The 23585-nt window shown below is 36.9% G+C and overlaps 2 protein-coding genes across 8 annotated transcripts; one reads left to right on the top strand and one right to left on the bottom strand.

The window, feature by feature from the left end:
- Window positions 1-4775: 4775 nt before the first annotated feature.
- On the top strand, window positions 4776-9107 carry LOC115960522. 7 transcript variants are annotated; one of them, XM_031079459.1, is made up of 5 exons: window positions 4777-5000; window positions 5186-5205; window positions 6951-7176; window positions 7391-7495; window positions 8089-9107. In XM_031079459.1, exons 3-5 carry the CDS (start codon window positions 6993-6995, stop codon window positions 8847-8849), a joined length of 1050 nt encoding a protein of 349 aa, XP_030935319.1. In that variant the 5' UTR covers window positions 4777-5000; window positions 5186-5205; window positions 6951-6992; the 3' UTR covers window positions 8850-9107. The 7 variants fall into 7 exon arrangements, with proteins under 7 accessions (XP_030935320.1, XP_030935319.1, XP_030935315.1 ...); XM_031079455.1 differs by having other exon boundaries at window positions 6899-7176; XM_031079460.1 differs by lacking the exon at window positions 5186-5205 and having other exon boundaries at window positions 4776-5000; window positions 6899-7176; window positions 8110-9107.
- A 1720-nt stretch (window positions 9108-10827) lies between these two features.
- Window positions 10828-23114, bottom strand: LOC115959467 (putative mediator of RNA polymerase II transcription subunit 12). The gene is made up of 2 exons (XM_031077885.1): window positions 22244-23114; window positions 10828-11738 (listed from the first exon to the last, which is right to left on the bottom strand). Exons 1-2 carry the CDS (start codon window positions 22852-22854, stop codon window positions 11114-11116), a joined length of 1236 nt encoding a protein of 411 aa, XP_030933745.1. The 5' UTR covers window positions 22855-23114; the 3' UTR covers window positions 10828-11113.
- Between the last annotated feature and the right edge of the window lie 471 nt (window positions 23115-23585).

The raw sequence follows: 23585 nt of genomic DNA, 5'->3' as shown, positions 1-23585 counted from the left end.
TTTGTATTTCCTATCCCATCTTTTGTTCAACCATGTATATTTGTTACCAATAATTCCTATCCCCTGCTCAAACGTGAATGATGACATTGACATCCCATTATAAGAAGAACTAGATCAGCATCCCCAAATTTGTCACTCTAATTAAGTAAGCAATTGAAGCCTCAAATTATAACACACGCTCAATCAAAATTTGCGAAAGCTGATTTAAGGGCCTCACTCAGGAACACAATCAGACTGGTGCTTCGCAAATGCGCCACAGTTCCATGCCAAAGTTCTCATTAGAAAAAAGGGGCTATGGATGAAAAGATGTGTGAGGTTTGGGAAGAAATAAAAATTGAGTGAAACAACAAGATTTGAAAAAAAAAAATGGTGGATGGGATGAAATGATCAAATTACAAGTTGGCTACCTGGATATATTGGTTTAGGAAGAAAAAGAAGATATGGCAATGGTAGGTAGTAAGGAGCTTTTATAAAATTCAGAGATTGGGTTGTGATCTCTTGAAAGCGTGCAAAGGCAATTTGACAAATAGTTGGTGTGTAGATGCTTGAACCAATTGGAGAAAGCTCTTCCTGAACTCTTTGATGTCTTCAAGCAATATTTCAACTTATTTTTTAATGTCGATTCAAGTCGGTTGTTGGCATGGTAATTCTCTATCCATTAGCATTTTCTTCTGCTTTTGTTTTTTATTATGAAATAATACTTCTAATCATACAAATTTTATATACTTCATTACCATTTGAAAATTGTGGAACCTGGACAAATCTGTTAGCTTTAACTAATTGAACTACACGTCTACACTATGCTAATATATAATCTAATAGAAAAAATCACCCGCACACACAAAAATAGTAATAGTAGTATTTTAAATTGAATTTATAATATATTACATAATCAGAGTACAACTACAAAGGTTAGGCCCTAGGCACACACAACCAATGTGGGATAAACATTCTTTTTTTTTTTTTTTTTTTAACAATTTCCTATTTGATCTGAACTATATGGGTAACTTAACATAATCAGAGCACTTTATAGTAAATGGATAATATGAAGCATTAAAATAGTATCACGTGAAATTTAGTGAGCGTTTCCAAACGTTTTACATTTGGTGTTTGAACAATGGGACCCCCGGCACTGTGCACGTTTTAGCCATTCACTTAGTTTGTCCATCCTTGTGGGACCCGCGTGTACTTTTTGTGGTATTAATATCATGTTTCAGCCATTGTGCATTGTGCACGTCTCAGCATTTATTTGCATAACAGTTTGTCTATCTTTGTTGGGACCCACGTGTGTACTGTTTAGTCTAGTTTTAAAATTATTTCAAATTACACTCTTGGTGCGATGGTCACTCCATAAGTATAAATGCTTGTGGGGTGTGGGAGGCAAGGGCCAGGATTCAAGTTTCCAGGAGGGAGTTTCACACACATATACACTTAGATTAGGCTAGAGTAGAATTCTAGCCTGTATCAAAAAAAAAAATTATTTGTTATAGTGTTTCAGTTTTGAGCAAAATAAACGGTATCCAAATAGACCATTAATGATCAAATTATGCTAGGGACACAACTTTTGGCATAATTTTGTGTCACAACTCGCCACATGGCGAGCTATGATTGGTAAGGGTGTGTCCCCATAACCTACTGACATACCCTTATCAATCACAACTCGTCATGTGGCGATTTGTAACACAAAGTTGTGCCAAAAGTTATATTCCTAACATAATTCTTAATGATCAATAGAGGCAAAGCCACATGTGAAAGTTCTAGCATCCCGACTTTGTGACCTTTCCAAATTCCATGATTTTCGATTAAGGTCAGTCTAGTGTGAAACTAGATGTTGTGTATACATAAGACCAGGTAATCGTAAGAAATAAGAATATACAGACAGAAGGAGATTTAAAAAAGGAAAAGAAAAGAAAAAGCGGAAAGAATATCGGGGAAGGGAAAATGAAGTACATATTATCTTTAATGTGTTTCTCGTGTAGCACTAGGAAAAGAAAAGCATTCATTGAGAGCTTGGAATTGGAATTTGGAATATATAGTTCACAGAAATGTGGATCCACAACAGGCCGAGAAGGTATCTCATCTCATTAGACTACTCTCTTACGACACGTGCAATGCACTTATACTTATATTGTGAGAGACTAGTCTTATTATTTATCTCTAATCCAACCTCCTAAAACGTAAAATCTTAATGTACCATGAAAGCCCTCTCGTAGCAAAAATTAGGCGTGCTTATCTGCCACTGCCACAGGTTATATCTTAATATCTTTCACCCATTGCCAATTTTTTAGGAAAAGTAAATGTTCGGATAGGGACGCAATAATTTAGGAATTTTTATTTATAGAAAAAGTAACGTTAGGAGTACAATATTTTTCGCAATTCTTGATTTAGAGCATTCACATCCCAAAATGACATTTTATTCTACTTTATCATCTTAAAAAATTACTTTATCAATCATACAATACTATCTTACAATACTCCAACATCCCAACCTTTATTTTACAATACTCCAGTATCCCAACATTTATTTTACAATACAATACATTAAAATAATATTTCTACACAATAAAATAATATATTCTAAAATCACCATCATCTACAGTACAACACATTAGCTACAGTGCTGTAGAATTGCATTGTAACAGTATTGCAAATTTTTTTGCAATACTTGGCTTTTACAGGTTCTGATGGAATGGGGATTTTGGACTTAAATGCTAAAAAATGCTTATATTTGGCACTTGGCATTTGGACTGTGAATGCTTAGTAACATAGCTTTCAATGGATAAACTAGTGATACTACTTTTATCATATACTAATCACATCAAGCAATATTAATAGTTGTGAAAATGTTAACATTTTTTGGGTGCATGGTCGATCGCAATCAAAATCAGATTGGATTAAGAAAGGACCCATTCTTATCCACATTCAATCCATTGACAGGTCTGATAAGGCAATGCCAGCAGCAATAATAAAGGTTTTAGCTGCTTTTCTTTCTTTTTAATGGAACAATTGAACATTTTTTTTTGTAATTTATTGTCACAAACCCCCCATCAGGACAAATTTATGAACGCCTTAGAGCATTAGTATTGAAGAATGCTAATGCCATATTTAGGGTCTTTTTGACATTTCATAGCTAAAAAATATTTGCATCAAAAAATGGTATATCTCACTATTGTAATATATATATATATATATATATATTTTTTTTATTCCACCCCTTAGCTAAAAAAAGTGATAATATGAAAGAAATAATAAAAAAAGATTAAAAAAATAATATTTTAATAAAAAAATAAAATAATAGAGTTTTTGAATGTAGGGTGTATTGTAAAATTATATGATATAATTGATAAAGTAACTTTTTGAAATGATAGAATAGGATAGAGTAGCATTCTTCAATGCTGATGCTCTTACAGTGTTACGAAACCTTTTGTTGGACTAGGCAATATATAATAAAGATTATGCCGACAAATTTGTCATTGTCACACTTTTTGGAAAATGAATAAAGGAGGAGAGTACTGAAATAATGTTCTACTATGGTCTATGGATGTTAGATGAAAATTAAATCGAGTTTGTTGAGGATTTGGGTACGTAAAACGTGTTTCTCTATTACTGCGTTTGGTGTTTTACTGGGGAAAATAAAATCTCAAGAAAAGGGAAAGATTCTTGGAAGGATACGGATTGTGTTTCCACTTTCCCCCCATAAGTAAAGCTTAAGATATATCATGTCTCTCTCTCTCTCTCTCTCTAATTAGTCCATCAAAGATCCGCTGTCATCAAAGTGTTTTTTAATATAATTTCATTCTTCTAATTCTTAAATCTTTACATTTTTTGGTGCTATATAAAGATCTCATCTTAAATCTTTTGTATGAGGATTTTAGCTAACCTAACCCTTTTTTCTTTTCAGCTAATAAAAGAATCCTTGATCTGTGATCCGATTATTATAAGGCTTTTTTTTTTTTAATCAAATATCTTTGTGCACATGGTAGAGAGGCTTCAAACGAATCTCACTTGTTTTAAGAAGTAATAGAAACAAATAAACAAATATCCTTTAAATTGAAAATGATTTGGACTTATATAATTTACAATTATTACTATTATGGTAAAATATAATTAACATTCTTGAAATTTGAGCTAACGTGCTACAAAAAAATCCCACATATATTAAGAAGTAATAAAAACAAATATCCTTTATTCTGATAAAAACTTTTCAAAACTGACTAACTTGAACCCTAAATCGTTACTTATTTTCTTTTTTCTCTCTCACGGTGATTAAGAACCAAATTAGTCCATTCTGAAAAGTTTTAATCTTGACTGATATTAATACAAACATAAGGAAATATTAACTACATTTTTACCCTTGTTAATAATCATTAAAAGGTCACAACTCACAACTCACAAGTCTTAACCTTGAGAACATGCTTCTCACTCATTAATCAAACAAACACCAACCTTCCTTTCCTAAAAAGCATCTAAAACCCTCACACCCTGTTTGGCATATGCGACTACCGTCACAGAATTTAAAAGGCCAAAATTTAAAAATAAATAAATAAGAGAGAGATGATAAAGTAACCAACTGTATAACGGAAGCAACAGAAAAAGAAAGATAAAGAGTAGACTCAGGGAGAGAGAGACACGGATTGCCTATAGAATTTTTGACCGTCTATATTGTTTTTCAATAGGCCAATTATATCCACGTGTTATGATACGTGGCAACAACACAATTTCCCACATATTATCGATTTTTATTATAGTAGTATATATTTATTTTTCGTAACTGAAAATCGTGGCAAGCAAAAGCCGCCATTTCAAAAAACCCTCACCCCCCTCTGGTTTTTTTCACATTTTTTTTTTTTTTTTGAGTGAGAGAAAGTGAAAGCGAAGGAGAGGAGAGAGAGAGAGAGAAAGAGAAAGGAAGAGGTGAAAACAACGGAGCTCCTTATGAGATAGAGAGAGAGTGGGAGAGAGAAATCGGAAGCAAACCCTAATCTCTCTCATTGAATGAGGTTCGTTCTATATCTTTCTTTCTCGATGATTCTAGAATACCTCCTGTGGATTTTTGTTCCTTTCCGCCATTTTTGTTTAAAATCTGTTGTTGTACTTTCTCTGCGCACACAAATAGTCGAATCGTTTCCTTGTTTCAGATTTTTATTTTATTTAAATTAATTGATTTTTTTTATTTTTTGTTTAGGTTTTGGAAGCGTTTGAAAAGTACAGATTTGTTTTTTTTCTTCTTGTGGTTTTTATGGCTATGGTTGCGTAATATTGGATTGTGGATAATACAAACTCTGAGCTTCGATTTTCTCTGTTTTTTTTGGATTAAAACTATTTGACTGAAATGTAGAATATGATTTTAGCTGATATTTTGTTCGATGAAATTCCTAAGAAAAATAATATAATGCACAATGTGGCTTTATTCCTTTACCAATACAACAGATATTTTCGGTTATATGCGTTTGTGTGTGTATATATATGTAGTGGTTGTGGTGTTAGAATAGATTTGTTCGGCAAGTGCGTCTAGGCAATGTGAAAATTGTATTCTAGTATGATATGTGTTGTAACCTTGTAGAAGATGTTTTATGATGTGTGGTTGATTTGAATTATATATTGAAAACAGTAGAAATTTTCTAGAGATTGCAGATTCTAATTACTCAAAGTGGTATTTTTGGGTGATTGGAAATAATCTGATTTTATGTGTGTATATTGATTGTTACATTTACAAGACAATTGCTTTTCTTGGTCAGTGTTTTCTTTTTATAATTTTTTTACCCGTGAAGCATTCAGGTTAGACATATTCTGTGTTGTGATATATTGGGTGGAGATTCTTTTACATATTTGTGCTTAGATGTTGCCAAAGTTGTTTGAAAGATGAGTTGGTTCTGCCTTTTGCAAGTAAATCATCAGCTTGGTGATGTAATATTTGAGGAAGGTGGTGTTATGCCTCTGCTGAGGATATACCATTAAATTAACTAGGAATGTAGTGACTACTTTAGATGAGAAGCCTGGTGATGCAGTTTAAGGAAATTGCCTCATGGAACTACTTTTTTAGATGATCAAATACTTCTTGAGTTTGTGGTGGGTTTCATGACATGGTAGAAAGTTAAAATTTTGTGACATTTCTTTTCAGGGGTTTTTGTTTATATAATCTTGATTAATGTTCAATAAAAAGAATCATTGGTTTTTTAGAAGAGCTCTGACTGTTTTGTGCTCTGGAGTACAATTGTAACATTAGGAAAAAAATCCCTGGGCCCTTCATATTTGAAGAGGGATTGAGTTGACAGATACTTGAATGGATTTTGAGCCTTTTTAGCAATTATATTGTGCATGACTTTTTTTTTTTTTTTAATTTTCTTTTTAAAGGATTTTCCTTCATAATTGAAAAAAATTCTTTGATCTCTAATTTGTTCCCAATGTAAAAATGAAAGTTGCGTCTTGTGACTTGCGTGTAAAGAGTTGGAAAAAAAAAAAAAAAAAAAAAAAAAAAGAAGAAGAAGAAGGAAAATCCCCAAAAATCACAAAGTTTGTCCTTCTGACAAATTACACCTTGACTTATTAACTTTACCATTTTAAACCCCAAACTTTGCGAGCCATGACAATCTAAACATTATCCATATCTATTAAAAATCACTAACGTAAAACTTATATTTGTTTGTCATTACTTCAACTCTTCTCTATTAAAGCTGGAGGTCTCAAGTTTAATCCACCACACTATTAGTCCATGGGGTTTCCGGGTTTATATATAAAGCTTTTATTTCTCTACCGGGAATGTCCTCTCTCTTTATGGTCTTATGCAATATCTCCCTCTCTCAAAGTTTCCTCAGTTTTAGTTTTTTGCCTTCCCAATCAATGGGATCTCTTTTTTCTTTTAAAAGTGTCTATTAAACTTGTCTCTTTCCTGATGCAGTTTCAGCTAATTTGTGTCATAGCAATGCAATTTTGGTGCATTGTCAATGTAGGTCATATTTTGATGATTCAGAATTTTTCCCCCCAACACTAAAATGAAACCAAGGGCAAATGGGGTACCCAGAGCTCAGAAGTCACAGAGTATTCAGGGTGAAGGGCCAAACTGGATTCTCATTGCTGGTGGTGCCTTGTTAAGTGCATTATCAGTTCGCCTTGGTTACAAGCTGAAGCAGGCACTTGATGTGAGGCAGCAAGACAATGCTAGTAATAGTTTGAAAGGTCTCATATTATGTATAGCACTTGCAAATTGTCTTTTGAGATGTGCCTACTCCTGGAAGTGGTATCTTGTGTTACAGCTGCATACAACACCCCTCTCACATAGGGGTGGGTCCAATGTTTTTGAGGTCTACACCCATGTGAGAGGGGTGTTGTTTGCATCTGTACACAAAATTATAAATCCTGCTCCTGACTATGAAAGTTGTTTACTAATCAGGTAACGGGAAATCCTCTGACAGAAGGAAGGCTGCTGGATCCCGTTTGCGTTCTAACGTGTATTCATTTACACAAGAAGATGATGGCTGCTTCAATTGCATTTCAGGTGTGACTTTGTGCTTTAGTTATATTTTTAACTTTATGAAAATTAAAGATAAGTTTTAAGTTCCATATCAAACACTTGATGGTGATTTAAGTCTGTCTCTTGACATGGCAACACTTGATATATGTTACTTGGTGAGAGATACTTGTTTTTGCTAGTGTCAGAATATAGAATAGCATCTGTAGCTTACCCAGTGTTGCCTTTTTTCCATTTTGGATTTTGGCTTCTTCTCTTTTCTTTTCTTTTTTTTTGGGGGGGGGGGGGGGGGGGGGGGGGGGGGGGGGGGAGGTAGAACCATTTAGGTTAGAGGAGGAGCAAATGATAAGATAGGAATGCTTAATTATCTGTTTTCTCTCTCAGAATTTGTTGCTCTTCCTCTTGGTTAATGCATTTGTCTTGTTGGGTGATCGCATTGCCGTTATAGTTGTTATTGTTTCTTACCTATAAAAAAAAAAAAAAAAAAAAAAAAAAATTGCTGTTATATTTATTCTAGCCTCACATCAATGTTCTGTACATAGCTTCATTTCACTTTTTTGGAGAAGTTTGGTAAGTAGATTCTACAATCATATGCTTAACTATTTCTCATTTTCCTCTAGGTAATAATCACTTTGAAACAGGAACTGAAGGCATCATGGAGATAAAGTGCCCACCCAATGGCCAGATGATGACTGAATCTGATGGAGCTCTTCCTTTGGTCACAGTTCCCCCTCCTGATTTTAACAAGGAAAATGGTGTTATTTGGTCATCTTCTCCTGATCGCCTTGAATTGCCTCCAAAGCCATTCCACCATTCAAACTGCTCGGACTCTCCATGTGTCTCGGAATCTGGCTCTGATATTTTTAGCAAGCGGGAAGTAATACATAAACTGAGGCAGCAGCTGAAGAGAAGAGATGATATGATACTGGAGATGCAAGATCAGATTTTGGAGTTGCAGAATTCACTAAATGCTCAACTGGCACATTCTACACATCTGCAGTCACAGCTTGATGCCACAAACAGGGACTTATTTGATTCTGAGAGAGAGATCCAGAGACTGAGGAAGGCAATAGCAGATCACTGTGTGGCACATGCGGGCCCCAATGACAAGCCCTCCTCACCAACAATTTGGCCATCTGAGGCAAGAAATGGCCATGCAAATGGGTATCTTGATGGTGAGAGCAATTTTGAGCAACCAGAGAAAGGAAAGGGAGATGGGGAGAGGATTGAGATGCTTAAGAGGGAAGTAGGAGATTTGAAGGAGGTGATAGAAGGGAAAGAATATTTACTGCAAAACTACAAGGAGCAAAGGGCTGAGCTTTCCATGAAGATCAAGGACTTGCAGAATAGATTGGATTCTCAACTTCCTAATATTTTGTAGGCAATAGTGTATTCTTGCTTTTTCTCCTTTGCCTTCGTCATATCAGGCTCCAAAATTTGAAGCTTCGATTTCACTTTTCTTTTCCCACAATATCTAGTTTAGTTAAATTTTTTGGTGCTGTGTTACTTGGTGGTGCATGTGTGCGAGTGTATATGAGTGAGATTTGTGGTTTGAAAGTAAAAGGCATGCATAGCTGCAGGGTCATTATCTCGATGCTAGTGTGCCATCTATTTGTTTCTTGAGAAATGTTTGCTCTCTCTTTAGACTGCGGGTGATGAATTTCCTCCTAGGGTCAATTTTAATTTTGCTCAGTCATACTGATACACCCGTAGTGACACAGAGAAACCTCCAACCTGAAGAATTTGTTACATATTTTGACCAATTAGTTCCAAATTTCCAATACACCTATCACTTACAACCTAGCATTAAATTATCACCCAAATCAATTGAATTTGCTTGTTGAATCCGGTGTATAATATGGGTATGTCTTTATTTTTTGGAAAAAGATAGAAAATTTTGTATTAATGAAATAAAAGAGTACACGACTTGGTGGACCGAAACTCTACTACACAGTGGGGGGCAACACTAATTTGATTTGCATGCATATAATGCTGGACCATCTCTACCTCGTATAAGCATTCTTTGGCCACGTTGTAGCTGCCAGCCTAAATTATAAACAGGGTTTCGCGAAAATGCTGACGGTTCTTTTGGGTCTCACCACTAAAGCAAGCTTTCTTAAAGTCGCTGGGATTCGGACAACATGCTAGGAGCTCCCTCCAAAATCGGATCCAGGGATCCGGGTGTACTTGGATGATTTTCGAAACAATACTTGGTGCGAGCAGTCCAAATGGGCTATGCCATAACAACCCATGATTTTCGAAACAATACTTGGTGCAAGCATTCCAAATGGACTACGCCATAACCACCCGCTACTGCTACTCCAACATGTGGTTTTTAAAGTCCACCTTATTTGTGACAATTTGATGAGATAATTTCAAACGGTAAACCATCACTTTCATATAAACTCACTATTTTTTTTCTGTCACTTACAGTCAATTATATCAAAGTAGAAGTAAAATTTGTTGCACAAAGTCGTGTTCCTAGTCTTTTTCTTTTGCAAGTCATCTAATTAAAATTAATGTAAAATCATCTAATTCTAAGTTTAAAGAAAAGATCTTCATAGAAAATAAAAATAATTTCAGTATCAAGAAAAAAGAAACAATTTCAGAATAAAATTAAAAATGTGAAAATCTTCATGTTTAATATAACTAGTTGATCGTACAAGCTTGCATCACGCTCTTATATATTCCTCAACAAAATAATTAACAGAGGAATCCGATAAGGATAAGGAAAAGACAGCTTATTCCCTACATATAGATGGGTTTAAAATTTAAATCATGACTTTAGACTCAGCAAAATAATAATAATAACGACTTTTGGATTGAGCAAAATAAGTTATTGCTGAACAAACATAAATCATGATTGCAAATTTGCAATGCCAGCCTACAACTAGCTTTGTCAACAGAAGTTAAAAAATCTACCCAAAAAATATATATAATTTAATTACAAAATTAGTTGTAATTTAAGATAACAACCTTACTCAATAAAATAAATATTACCATATAATTTAAAAATTTATTCCTTAAATTGTATATTTTTTATGCTCTTAATACACATATCAAATTTTTTGTTAATCGGATATCATTTACTATATCATCTATAAGTTTATATTTTATACATAATTTTAAACTACAAAAACTTGCAATTTAAACAATCTATTGATGACATAACCATTGATCTTTAATTTTCTAAAAATTTTGCAAGTATAAAAAATATAAGAAGAAAATGTAATCCAATGATAGATTTTTTAAAATTCACCTTCAACAAAAAGATATTGAGTAAAGTTGTAGCTTTAGGCTATAACCAATTTTGTAGCTAATTTTGTCCAAAAAAAAAAAAAAAATTCAATACGAATGACTGAACGAAATTTGTTGCACCATGACCTATAAATAGTTATAATCCAATCTACTGAAATAACATCATTTTACATAGCTTTCCGATGATTCTGTGAACGGATTTCAATCAGTAACATTCCTCAGACTTACATATCACAATCCTACAAAGAATACGGCATTTGAACACAAGGCTCAGTGCAATTGATTTTCCAAATATCAAGGATACACGCACTTTTCCTTACAAAATTCAAATAGGCTGCTGCCTGTGATCAAGGTTGTTCCACTAATACGAAATACCCATTTCAATGCTCATCTAGTGTTCAAATCAAATTCCCCAACTTCTCGCCACCCATCTTGCATGCCTGTTTCTCCATTTTCGGTCTCTTCATCATTCAAGAAATCTTCAGATGGCTCCTTCTCATCTCGCTGAGTATTGTTTCCCCACCCATTTATCATCTCGTCTGCATTGCCTCCTTGCTCCTGCTCTCCCAAGTCATGCCCAATTGCATCGCTGCCTTGGGATCCAAGTGCACTTGCTCTTATTGGGCCCCGAGCCAGTGACTCAGCCCGAGCTTGCTCTGCCTGAACCATTGCTGCCATTCGCAATTTAGCCTCATGAGCTTCCCGACCAGCCTTCTCTCTGGACTCTATCTCTGCTCTTATTTCCAGTGCAGCTCGCTTCTCCTCTTGGAGAAGAGCCTGCTCAATCATCAATCTCTCCTCAGATCGAAACTCCCCCAAAGCGCGTTTCCGAGATATTATGTTGAAGGCAAGGGCCTGCTTCTCAAATGTGGCTGTAAACTCCGCAACTTTAGCAGCTATGTTATGATCCCACTGTTGGGATCGAGAGGGCATTTGGCCTGTGGTGTCAGAATCGAGGATCCTATCATCCTCTTCTGCCTCATAGTCTGCCACCACATGGTAGGGTAGTAACCTGCATAAATTTAGTGGAAAATGGGGAATAACATATCCTACAAAGTACAACAAATCACTGTGCAAATAACTTGAATGAATACCAGATTCCAGTTATAACTAACTCTTGCTCATTTATTGGAAAGATTCATATGAGAAGCAGGGACCAGATGCCTTACATGCAATATATTACGTAAATGTTATATCTTCTAAAAAATGACTACACTATCAATTCAACCATTGAGCTCCACACCCCCCTCCCTGCCCCAAAAGAGAGAGAGAGAGAGAGTCATTTTTCAACATGTCTCAAACCCTCCAACACACCCAATCAAGGATTATAAGTTACTCATACCACTCTAGGAACAAGCAATCAACACATACGTAGATTGAATGGCTATTTGTACATAACATACTTATTTGCTAGCTTTTAGCTTTTGTATACATCTTTTTAAATCCTCATTTTTTTCTCACTTTTTCAAAATACAAGTATACTTTAGCACACTATCAACAAAAGGCTAAATAAGCTAATGCCAAATGCACACTAAATTGCAGCTTTAAAGCTGAAACGCAATCTATTAATCCTTATATTTTTTGATAAGTTATGAAAAAATAAGAAAAAAAAATGTACGAGCATCTGAATGCAAAAGCCACATAGAAGTGAATTCATGGCAAGCGCAAGCATATCTGCTCGCATCAGTACCCAAAGTACTAAAAATGATTTCAGCAACCAAACAGGCGCTGTATACACTATCCATCTCAAGCGCATCAGTGATGCTAACTAATTGCCTTTTTCTTAAACAGAATGCCCAACAAAGCTTATCTTCATATACATAATACATGTACTAGTCTAGAACTTAATTTCAGACAGAGAGAGAAGCATATGCATAGTTCTTCAAAAAGATCTATGAATGAGCCATGAAGGCGGCTCTGCTGTCCTTTGGTCATCTATTAATCCTAATATTAAAACCAATTTATCTCTTTTATCATGCAGAATCAACATACTCTAGCAACATATCATACAACAAAAAACAACTTAAAATACCAATTTATAGCAAGTGGAGTACACAGTTTTTTTTTTGCTGGATATGTAGTTAATTAAGTAATCAGTACAACAACCATTAAAAACTAATGGTAAAACAAGAATATTTTTACCTCTTTTAATTGTTACGAATTAAAGGTAAGGCATACTGCCATCCCAAGCCAATGCCTAGGATTCAAAAACATGAATTTTTTTCCTTGTGTTAAAGATTGGACCGTTGACATCAAACTGACAAATCTCGAGAAAACATTGAAATGGACAAAATGAACTTTTACCTTCTCGTGAATGTTTGAATCCAGATTAGTAGCAAGGATGCTTCTAAAAAGAGTAGTCATATCCATATATAGTACATTTACAAAACCAATAGTTCTTGGGTACTTCCCACAACCACCAGTTGAAGTTTTCAACACTCTTGTAGGTATTACAAGCAAATGATATTAGAATCTGAAATTTGTATTGCAGAAATATTAGATACAACCCCTCCCTCTCCCCCTCCCCCTTCTCACATATAACCTCTATTAGGCTCCAGAAAATTATTAGCAGAAGAAAAGAATGGCTACAACATTTTGCACAAACATGCATTTGTCAATAATATACCATGAGTTCTATTGTTGAGCAGTACAAGTCTGCTCACTTTTTCATAGCAAGGGGAATGTTTGGTGAGTCAGGATGAGTATGGAACAGGTAGCAAGGACAAAAGCAGCTTATATAAACACCCCATCAGAAAATTATCATTAATTTTCAAGCGAGTGTAAACATTAATTATATGTATTTGCTCCTTTTTTTTTTTTTTTTTGAGAAAGATGTATCTGCATATCTTGATGCTACAACTAAGCGTAAACATAAATTGGATCTATCCACTAATCTTAATGCCACATCTCTCCAGCTTTGTCAAAAAAGAGACTAGAGTACCAAACTCCCCCTAAATGTTCATTAGTGTACCCATCGAAAACAAAATAGTTCCAAAAAATGTGTACCCAAGACATAAACATAACTTATCATTAGAAAAAGCATGTATGGAATACATGCAATAATATTGTAGTGGAGGTCATTGTCAACTGGGAAACAAATATATGTTTAAATACAAAATATCACCATCTAAGTTGTACGAGGGCATCCACTTAATTTTAAGTAGTTAAATACATCCCCCCAAAAGCTAGACACATTTACCTACACAGGGGACTTCATCTCACCCAAAGAAGTACTAGTAAGATGACAGCATGCATTTGACATTTGATACAATATTTATTCTCTGCAAGTATCATATAAATGCAAATGAGAAGGCTATTTACTTATTTATTTATTATTATACTATCTGAATGAAATATGAATAAAACAGCATCAATGGAAACTGGGTAACTTCCTCATCAAGTGATTACATGAGTAATTTTGTCACGGCACGCTTGAAATGCATGCTACTTTTGAATTATAATATACACCCCTACAAGGATAACAACCTAGTGGCAAGTTAGCTTGCCACCTAATATTCAATGTGTATCCATTTCTTTCTCCCCAAATTTCAGCCTCATAAATACCCATTCATCATAGAAAAAATTGAGGCAGTTGTTACCATCGCCACCATGGCTAATGGAAGTAAATGATGTACAATGATCATCACAAATTACAGTGGAGAAGCTAACAACACCATGAGTTGCCATGGAAGAGGAAGACATATTGATTAATTTTGCTAACAAAGCACCCACAGATTAAGCATGAATAGCTCATTACCCACTGAACTAAGAATGAAAACAGGTCTTTCTAGTTTCCCATCCACACTTCTACCAACCATTCATTCTCAACCAAAAAGGACAATCATTTCAACTTAAAATCAAGTCAAATAATATTTCCCCAGATATGTATCATCTTTGATGGGAGAACACTTTTCAAAAGTTGATATGTATGAAATAACCAGATACATTAGTATGTCCAATGAATACTCTTTCTAAAAGGATCTAGAACTATTTAGAGATATGAGAAATAATCATGACCGTTCATCCAAAAAGAAATAACAACGGCTAATCCTTCATTCTCAATCCATGGTTGTACAGATACATACATTTGTGTTCATGTGTGTGTGTGTATAATAATGTGGGGCTACCCTTGTTTTTTTTTTTGAGTCCCCCTCCGCTACCTATGAGTGCTCCCACCCTCCCCACTCCGCCCCACCTCTCCTCTAGACCACAACAACTTCCTCCACCTCCACCCCTAATACATGCACAAGCCAATCCACCTTTTGTTAACTTCCCCAACCTTCCCTATTTCTTCCCTCCTCCTCAAATCCCTTTCCCACGGCCTTGTTATTGGCCTAGTCAGTTTGGTCAATACATACCCCACCACACACCAACCCAACCATCCTTACCCCCTCTAAACCCTAATCCTCCTAAGCCGCCACCTTCTTCACAATCCAAGCCTTCACCTTCACATGGGGAACGGGGGAATTCTACTTTCTTTCGCATTGACACAAAGGCCTTCTTTTTGGTTTTTGACGGAGGATGTATGGATTCTTATTCCATTACAGAAAGACGGGGAAGGTACCATGGTTCTATCTGGGTTGAGAGATCAGGCTTGGACTGGATCATTGCATGCTTGGTTGAGTTACGCAGTTGGGATTTTAGCAAGCAACATTTTTCAAATGGTTTCATGAGAATTATAAAATTTTGGAGTGCTCTAGTAGGTTGAATAAGGTGGTTGTTTTGTGGAAATATCTGAGTATCATAATGGGGCTCGACGTGGTTGTTTGTGTGTTCCAAAAGGTTTTCATAAGGGTGGCTGGGCTTTTCTTGAAAGGAAGTTATGTGATTTTTTCTTTGGAAAACATGTTTCTAGGCCAGCGAAGGAGGTGGATGCCGGCGGTGGTAGGTTTGCAAAACCCACCGATAATCCAAGGAACCAAGTTTGGAAAGACATTAATGGTCACGTGAAATTAGGAAGTGATTTAGATTTGGAGAAGCAGTTTCCTAAACTAGCTGGCATGTTAAACCAGAAGGAGGGATTTGGGGGATTTGATTTTATTCCAAAAACAAATATCTCAACTCACCTTGTCTCTGGAAGGCCAATGCGTATGTCTACTTTGAAGTGGACTAAAGCCCATTTTTCTTTAAACATATCAGTTGATCTTGAGGGTGGTGAAGTGGGCCAATTTTGTTCAGCCCAAGACTAAGTCTGTTAAAGTTGATAGAATACCTACTGAACTCGGGCCTGTTAAGCAAGCAAATGGTGGGCCTATTAAACAGGCGCAAGAGGATCATAATGGTGATATAACCCACCTGTATTTACAAGGCTTGTCACGATCTTGTGAGCGTGGTGAGGGATCGGGCTTACAAGTCTGTGTCGAGAAGTCAAAGCTAGGTGCCAGCGAGATGGGAGGGGAGCTTCCAACTCCCGATGGAGGTTCTGACACGGCAGAGCAGATGGGTTTTGTTCAGATGGGTGGTACCGGTGAGATGGGAGGGGCTTGTTTAACTTCCGGCAAAGAACCCGATAGGGCGGTGAAGGAGGATTTAGCTCCGACAGGTTGTGCAGGTAGCGGGGCCGAGGTGGGGGCTCCTTCCACTGTCTTAGTTGCCAACGATCCATCGACGAGGTGTCCGATAAGTGGGGCTGTGGAGGATTCACATGTGTCAAGCTCCGATGATCATCCAAGATTCACTGTTGCTATGGCGAAGTGTTCGACGACACCAATAAAGAGAGCCGAGGTGTCTTGCCATCAACCTTTATTGGAACAAAACAAGTTTTCTCCTATTTCTGAGATGGTTTCGGATTCTTTCGAAGAAGAGACGCTGTTGTTGAATTGGGTCAATCCCATGGAGTTGGATAGGGATGAGGAGGAGCGGCAATTGATGGAATATGTACCTTTGGCTCAATGGGATCCTAATGGGGGTTTGGTGTTTAATGACTAAGGAAGTTGACCCAGTTGACATCTTTGTGGAGGATGATTTGGAACCTTCGGTTTGGGTAAGCAAAAAGGTTAAGGGCTTCAGTAAGTGGGTGGGCTTCCCCATAGATTCCTGTGAGAGGCAATGTGTTGAATTTTTTCAACAACTTGAGAAAGTGTGGGAGAAACAAGCTATGGCAAGCAGCCTTCGTCGCACTGCTTCTTTCTCTACAAAAGGTATGAGGGAATTAAGGAATTTAATTTCTATAGTTAATTATGATGATCAAGCTGGTAAACGAACCAGGGAGATTGTGAAATTCAGTGGGTTGGGCTCTAATGGTTGTCCATGAATTTGAGACTTCTATCTTGGAATGTGAGAGGATTTAACAATCCTCATAAGAGGGATATTGTGAAGAACTTACTTAAGGAATGGAAGTGTGAGGTTGTGTGTTTTCAGGAAACCAAACTGGACCGTACCAATTCTGCTGCTGTGAAAAGTCTTTGGGACAGCTCTTTTGTGGATTGGGTGACTTTAGATGCCATTCACACAGCAGGAGGTATTCTTGTGGTCTGGGACCCAAGGGTGTATGAGAAAATTGATTGTGTGGTGGGTAGCTTTTCTGTTTCAGTCCTGTTGAAAGAGGTGGCAGATGGTTTTGTTTGGATATGCACAGGAGTTTATGGCCCAAATAAGGCCGGTTTGAGGGATGCTTTATGGGTAGAGCTTGATAGTGTGAGAGTGAGATGGAGTTCAGCTTGGTGTGTTTTGGGTGATTTCAACATTATTAGATACCCGACAGAGCGTCTTGGTTGTAATTCGTTTAGTCCAACCATGTTCAATTTTTCGGACTTTATCGAGAGGAATTTTTTGGTTGATCTTCCTTTGGTTGGGGGTGAGTATACGTGGTTTAGAGATTCAACGAACCCTGCTATGTCTCACATAAATAGAGTTTTGGTTTTAGCTGATTGGGAGGAACATTTCTTGGATGTAATTCAAAGGCCTCTCCCTTGGGTGGTTTCTGATCATTGTCCTATTCTAGTGGAGGCAGGAGGCATGGCGAGGGGGAAAAATCCCTTTAGATTTGAGAACATGTGACTAAAAGTGGAGGGTTTTGTGGATCGAGTTAGGGGCTGGTGGAACGGTTATCATTTTGCGGGATCCCCTAGTTATGTTCTCGCATGTAAATTCAAGGCTCTTAAAAAAGACTTGAAGCATTGGAATAAACATGTTTTTGGGGATATGCATTTTAGAAAAAAATGTTTGTTGTCTGAGCTATTGGATCTGGATATGAGAGAAGGTCTACAAGTGCTGACTATGGCAGATAAAGCAAGAAAATTTCAGATTAAAGCGAAGAGCGAATCTTTAGCTTCTTTGGAAGAGATTTCTTGGAGGCAGAAATCTAGGGCTTTGTTCTTAAAGGAGGGGGACAATAACAATAGGTTTTTCCACAGGCTTGCTAATTCACATAGACGAGCTAATACCATGAGGGGTGTGGAGGTTGATGGCTTTATGTATGAAGCTGAATCAAATGTTCAGGAACAGGTGGTGGGGTTTTATCAGGAACCTGAGGATTGGAGGCCCACTGTTGATGGGTTAGATTTTGCTAGTTTGGATGAGTTTGATAGGCTTTCTCTTGAAAGGGAGTTTGATAGGGAGGAGATCATTGCTGCTCTTTGGGAGGCTGAGGGTGATAAGGCTCCTAGTCTTGATGGCTTTACCATAGCTTTCTTCCAAAAGTGTTGGGGTGTGATAGAAGAGAATGTTATGGCTTTTTTTGCAGACTTTCATAGCCAATGCATCTTTGAGAAATCTCTGAATGCTACTTTTCTATGTTTGATACCTAAGAAGATTAAAGCTGTCAATATTAAAGATTTTCAACCCATTAGCCTTGTGGGAAGTTTGTACAAACTTCTGTCAAAAGTGTTGGCTTCTAGGCTTCGAAGTGTTTTGGACAAACTTATATCCAACTCTCAAAATGCCTTTGTAGGGGGAAGACAGATTCTTGACTCTGTTCTTATAGCAAATGAATGTTTGGATAGTAGATTGAAGAGTGGTGTTCCGGGTGTGATCATTAAGTTGCATATAAAGAAGGCTTATGATCATGTAAATTGGAATGCTTTGTTTTACTTAATGGAGAGGATGGGTTTTGGGGAGAAGTGGGGGAGGTGGATGAAGGCTTGTATCACTACAGTTCGTTTATCAGTGCTTATTAATGGGTCCCCAGCTGGCTTTTTTGGTAGCTCTCGTGGTCTTCGTCAAGGAGATCCCTTATCTACTCTTTTGTTCTTGTTGGTGATGGAGGTGTTGAGCAGGTTATTGAGGAGGACAGAAGATGGTGACTTTCTTAGGGGGTTCCAGGCAAGCCCCAATGTAAGAGGAGGTTTGCATATTTCTCATCTTCTGTTTGCTAATGATACTATTCTCTTCTGTGATGCATCTAGGGAACAATTATTATATATAAGGATGGTGTTGATCTTTTTTGAAGCTATTACAGGCTTAAAAGTAAATGTTGGCAATAGTGAAATTGTGCCAATTGGTGAGGTTGGGAATTTGGGTGCTTTGGCTCGCATTCTATGTTGTAAGGTTGGGCGTTTACCTATGTCTTATTTGGGAATGCCTCTTGGGGCTCATTTTAAGGATGCTTTGATCTGGAATCCTATTTTAGAGAGGGTGGAGAAGAAGCTCTTTGGTTGGAAGCGGTTGTATTTGTCAAAAGGAGGTAGGCTTACTTTATTGAAGCGTACTTTGTCGAGTCTCCCAACTTATTATCTATCGCTGTTTACAATTCCGCAACACATAGCAGACAAACTAGAGAGGATTCAGAGGAATTTCCTGTGGGGGAGTTCTAATGATGTTTTCAGATATCCACTTGTTGCTTGGGATAAGGTTGTTTGGCTAGTGGAGATAAGGGGTTTGGGGATTCGGAAGATTGGGCTTTTTAACCAAGCTCTACTTGGGAAGTGGCTTTGGCGATTTGGGAAGGAAGCGACTCATTTATGGCATCAGGTAATAGCCACCAAATATGGAGAGGATAGTGGAGGTTGGTGCACTAGAGTTGTGTGAGAGGGACTCATGGTTGTGGGTTATGGAAGAATATTAGGAAAGGTGCAGACAATTTTTTCAGCCATGTGGTGTATGCAGCGGGAGAGGGCAATCGTATTCGGTTTTAGCACGACCCTTGGAGTGGTCCTACTCCTCTAAAGGAATTATACCCGGAATTGTTTGCATGTGCTGTGGTTTAAGAAGCTTTGATTTCTGACATGATTATTTTTGCACCAGACGAGGGAGGTAGGAGTTGGAACTTCCATTTCCAACGCAATTTTAATGAATGGGAGTTAAGGAGATTTTATTCTTTCTATGAGCATGTCTCTGCCAGGATTCCTAGTGGGGAGGGTGAGGATATCTTGATTTGGTAGTTGAATCGCAGTGGTGTCTTTGATGTCTGATCCTTCAATATTGCTTTATTGAAAGCCCCTTCTGTTTTTTTTCCCTTGGTAGAGCATTTGGTGTGTAAAGATACCTAAAAGGGTATCTTTCTATTTATGGACTGCTGCTAAGGGTGGGATTCTCACAATAGATAACCTTGTTAAGAAGAACTTGCCCCTTGTTAATTGGTGTTGTTTATGTAGGTGTGATGAGGAGACCGTGGATCACCTTTTGATCCATTGTAGGTTTGCATCTGCTTTGTGGACTGAGGTCCTTATTATGTTTGGGGTTCAGTGGGTGATGCCGGACACTATTGTTTCTCTTCTTTTTGCATGGAGGAATTGTTTGGGAACTTACTCTTCAAAGGTTTGGAATTTGATATCAGCATGCCTTATGTGGTTAGTATGGAAGGAATGCAATGCCCGAACTTTTGAGGACGTTGAGAGTCCTATAGATATGTTGAAGACCTTGCTTGCTAGGACTTTGTTTGAGTGGTCTCGTATTTGGGGGCTTAGGCATTGTAGTTCCTTGTCTAATTTCCTTATCTCTATTAGTCTTTCCTTATGATTTGATTGTATTTATTTCAAGGGCAGTGAGTTTACAATCGTAAACACATTGTTCTTTTTCATCAATAAAACTCTTATTATCTATCAAAAAAAAGTATAACAATGTGGGGCTAGAGAAGCACAACATTTAATAGGAAAAAAATAGAGACGAGGAATACTTTCTTTCTTTAGTCAAAAAAATTGGTGCACAAGATTGCAGAAAAAGAACCCAAAAGTATAGAAAATTTTAGCTCATAAGAAACGCTTTTCAAGCAAGGAATTTGTAAAGAGAAATCTGCAAAGCTGACTAAACATGAACAATCATGTATATTGCTTAAGAGAAAACAACAGGAGACATTCTTTTCATTTTATCAAATATAAAATCAACACCCTTCTTGGCATTAAGATATATCTTATATGGCACAGATTTATGACAGCATCGTACAGGTTACTGTTGTTAACCTGAAATTCTAACTGTGACGCCAACTGTCAGAATAACAGCTTCAGATAAATAAATCCCACTTTCCCACTTCAAGCAACAAATTGCACTTTCTGCATTTTCTTATTTTATTATTTTTCATGCCTATCTGCTTTTTCACTTGGATGCAGTTATAACACAAAACCAATTTTTATATATACATCTATATATATATATATATATTATTATTATTATTATTATTATTATTATTATTATTATGTAGAAAGTAGAAATGACAGACTGTCCAAAATAAAACTGGATAGTAAAACATTTTTACACCATATGGCACATGACTCTGTATGCCAAAATCCAGATTCAATTCATATCTGCGTCCTTATTTTTGGGGAAAGCATTTGATGAAAAGACCAAATTCACAAGCTTTCCAACTCTCACTTTGCCACATTTATTAATATGAAATTTAAGCAAGTCATACCCACCATTTATTCATACTAAAGTGCTATATGTCACAAAATACCAATTTTCTTCTGTCCTTCTGTACATAAATGCTTTTATTCACCGACCAGCAAATTTTATATATGAATACTACTATGCAATGCATAACTACCCATTTTTATGTCTCCATTAGGAATCAACCTCTCAGGGTAATCACCAACTAGAAATTCAATAACAAAGCAAACCACAAAGCTGACAAATACTTACAAAAGCTACAGTATTAGAGCTCCAGCTACCCATTCAAATGCTTCCATATCAAATGTTACCCACCATTTGGCACGCAAGATATGAACAAAGTACCAACCAGAGAGCAATCCAACAAATTTGTACAAATCAGCAAATTATTGATTATACATATATAATCTTACCCAGACTATGCGAAGAGCCTTGTAGCTCAGTGACATTGCCTGGTCTTCTTTATGAAAGGAACCAAATTTCAAATCAGGCCCCAATAACTACTTATAACAATTGAATTATCACCCCAAAAAAAAAATTTCTTAATCCTATTTTTCTTTCACTTTCACACTTCAAAACAATGCACTTCTCTTCAACCACTCAAAATACTATTATACAACAAATGCACACATAATTAGAGTGAAATAAAGCATACAAAGCTCAAATCTTTATGCACATAAAAAACCCATTAATTTCTTCAAACAAATTTTCTCAGCAACCAAACAGAAAGTAAAAACAAAAAAAACAAAAACAAACCTTTCGCAGGCATCTTCAAGAGAAGTAAAAGGGCGCTTGAAGTCCGGGTGGCAGACCCGCCAGGCGTCCTGGTAAGCCATCTGGAGCTCCACCTGGTTCCCGGGTCGGATCCCCCTATTCTGTTGCTGTTGTAGCTGTTGTTGTTGCTGCTGCTGTTGCTGTTGCTGTTGTTGTTGTTGTTGTTGTTGCTGTTGCTGCTGCTGCTGCTGCTGTTGTTGCTGTTGTTGCTGTTGCTGTTGCTGTTGTTGCTGAGACTGTTGTGGCTGTTGGGGTTGTTGTTGAGGAGGAGGGGTGGGATTGTTAGGGTTAGGATGAAGATTAGGGATATGATTAACGTTGTTAGGGTTTTGGTTTTGAGTCAGATTCATGGGTCTGAGAGGACGCAAGTGGGCATCGATGTTTGAAGGGAACCGAGACATGGCCGCCGCTTGTTGTTGTCTTTGTAGCTGTTGCAATAGCAGCAATTGTTGCTGCTGCTGTTGTTGATGATGTTGCTGCTGCTGTTGTTGATGTTGATGTTGTTGTTGTTGTTGCTGTAGCATCATTTGTTGTTGTTGTTGTTGCTGCTGCTGCTGCTGTTGTTGTTGAGCTAGTACCTTTGCCTCTTCCATCTTTTTCTTTCAAACCCACCAAGAAAAGAAAAAAAAAAAAAAAAAGCAATGAAATTTAAAAATCACTCAATTTCTCTCTCTAAAACCTGACCCTTTTTGTTTCTCCCTCTCTCTTGAATAAAAGATCTGTGGCTTTCTCTCTGTGTGATGTATAATGAATGAGATATCCCTCTTTTTTGGCACACTACGGTGGTGGTGAAATGAAGCTGAGGCCTGAGAGTGAAGACTACAGTGAGTGAGAAGTGAACCAGGCCGCACCTAAACACTCCCAATTCCTTTTCTTCTTCTCCCTTTTTATTGTTTGGATTAATTACATTATTAGTGCTCAACTTTTTTCTTATGTTTAAAAATGGTTCGAATTCTTTAGAAAATTTCATTTTAGTCCTTACACTTAAATTTGTGTGCAAAAAGTTAATGTTGTTAATTGATGAATATAAAAGAGACATTTACTTAGAAAAGTTTAGCGGTCTGAGCCTAAACTTGGGTTTGAGTTTAGCTTATTTGCTTAATAAATGAACATCAGGGCTATTCATCCCCAATTGAGACCCATCAAAACCATTTGACCTAAAGCCACTCGAACTAAAATCGTCTAATCTAAGTAGAGAGGCAGTTGGTAGTGGGTCTCAAACTTTAACAACTGATGTCAGTGGGTCGAGTGGCGAGTCTCCTTCTCCTAAAACTTGAGCAACCTGATCTGATTAACTAAACCTTGAAAGAAGGCCAGATCTACC

This window comes from Quercus lobata, chromosome 9 (genome assembly GCF_001633185.2).
Source record: "Quercus lobata isolate SW786 chromosome 9, ValleyOak3.0 Primary Assembly, whole genome shotgun sequence".
Lineage (NCBI taxonomy): Eukaryota > Viridiplantae > Streptophyta > Magnoliopsida > Fagales > Fagaceae > Quercus > Quercus lobata.
This window is presented reverse-complemented; position numbering and strand designations above follow the sequence as displayed.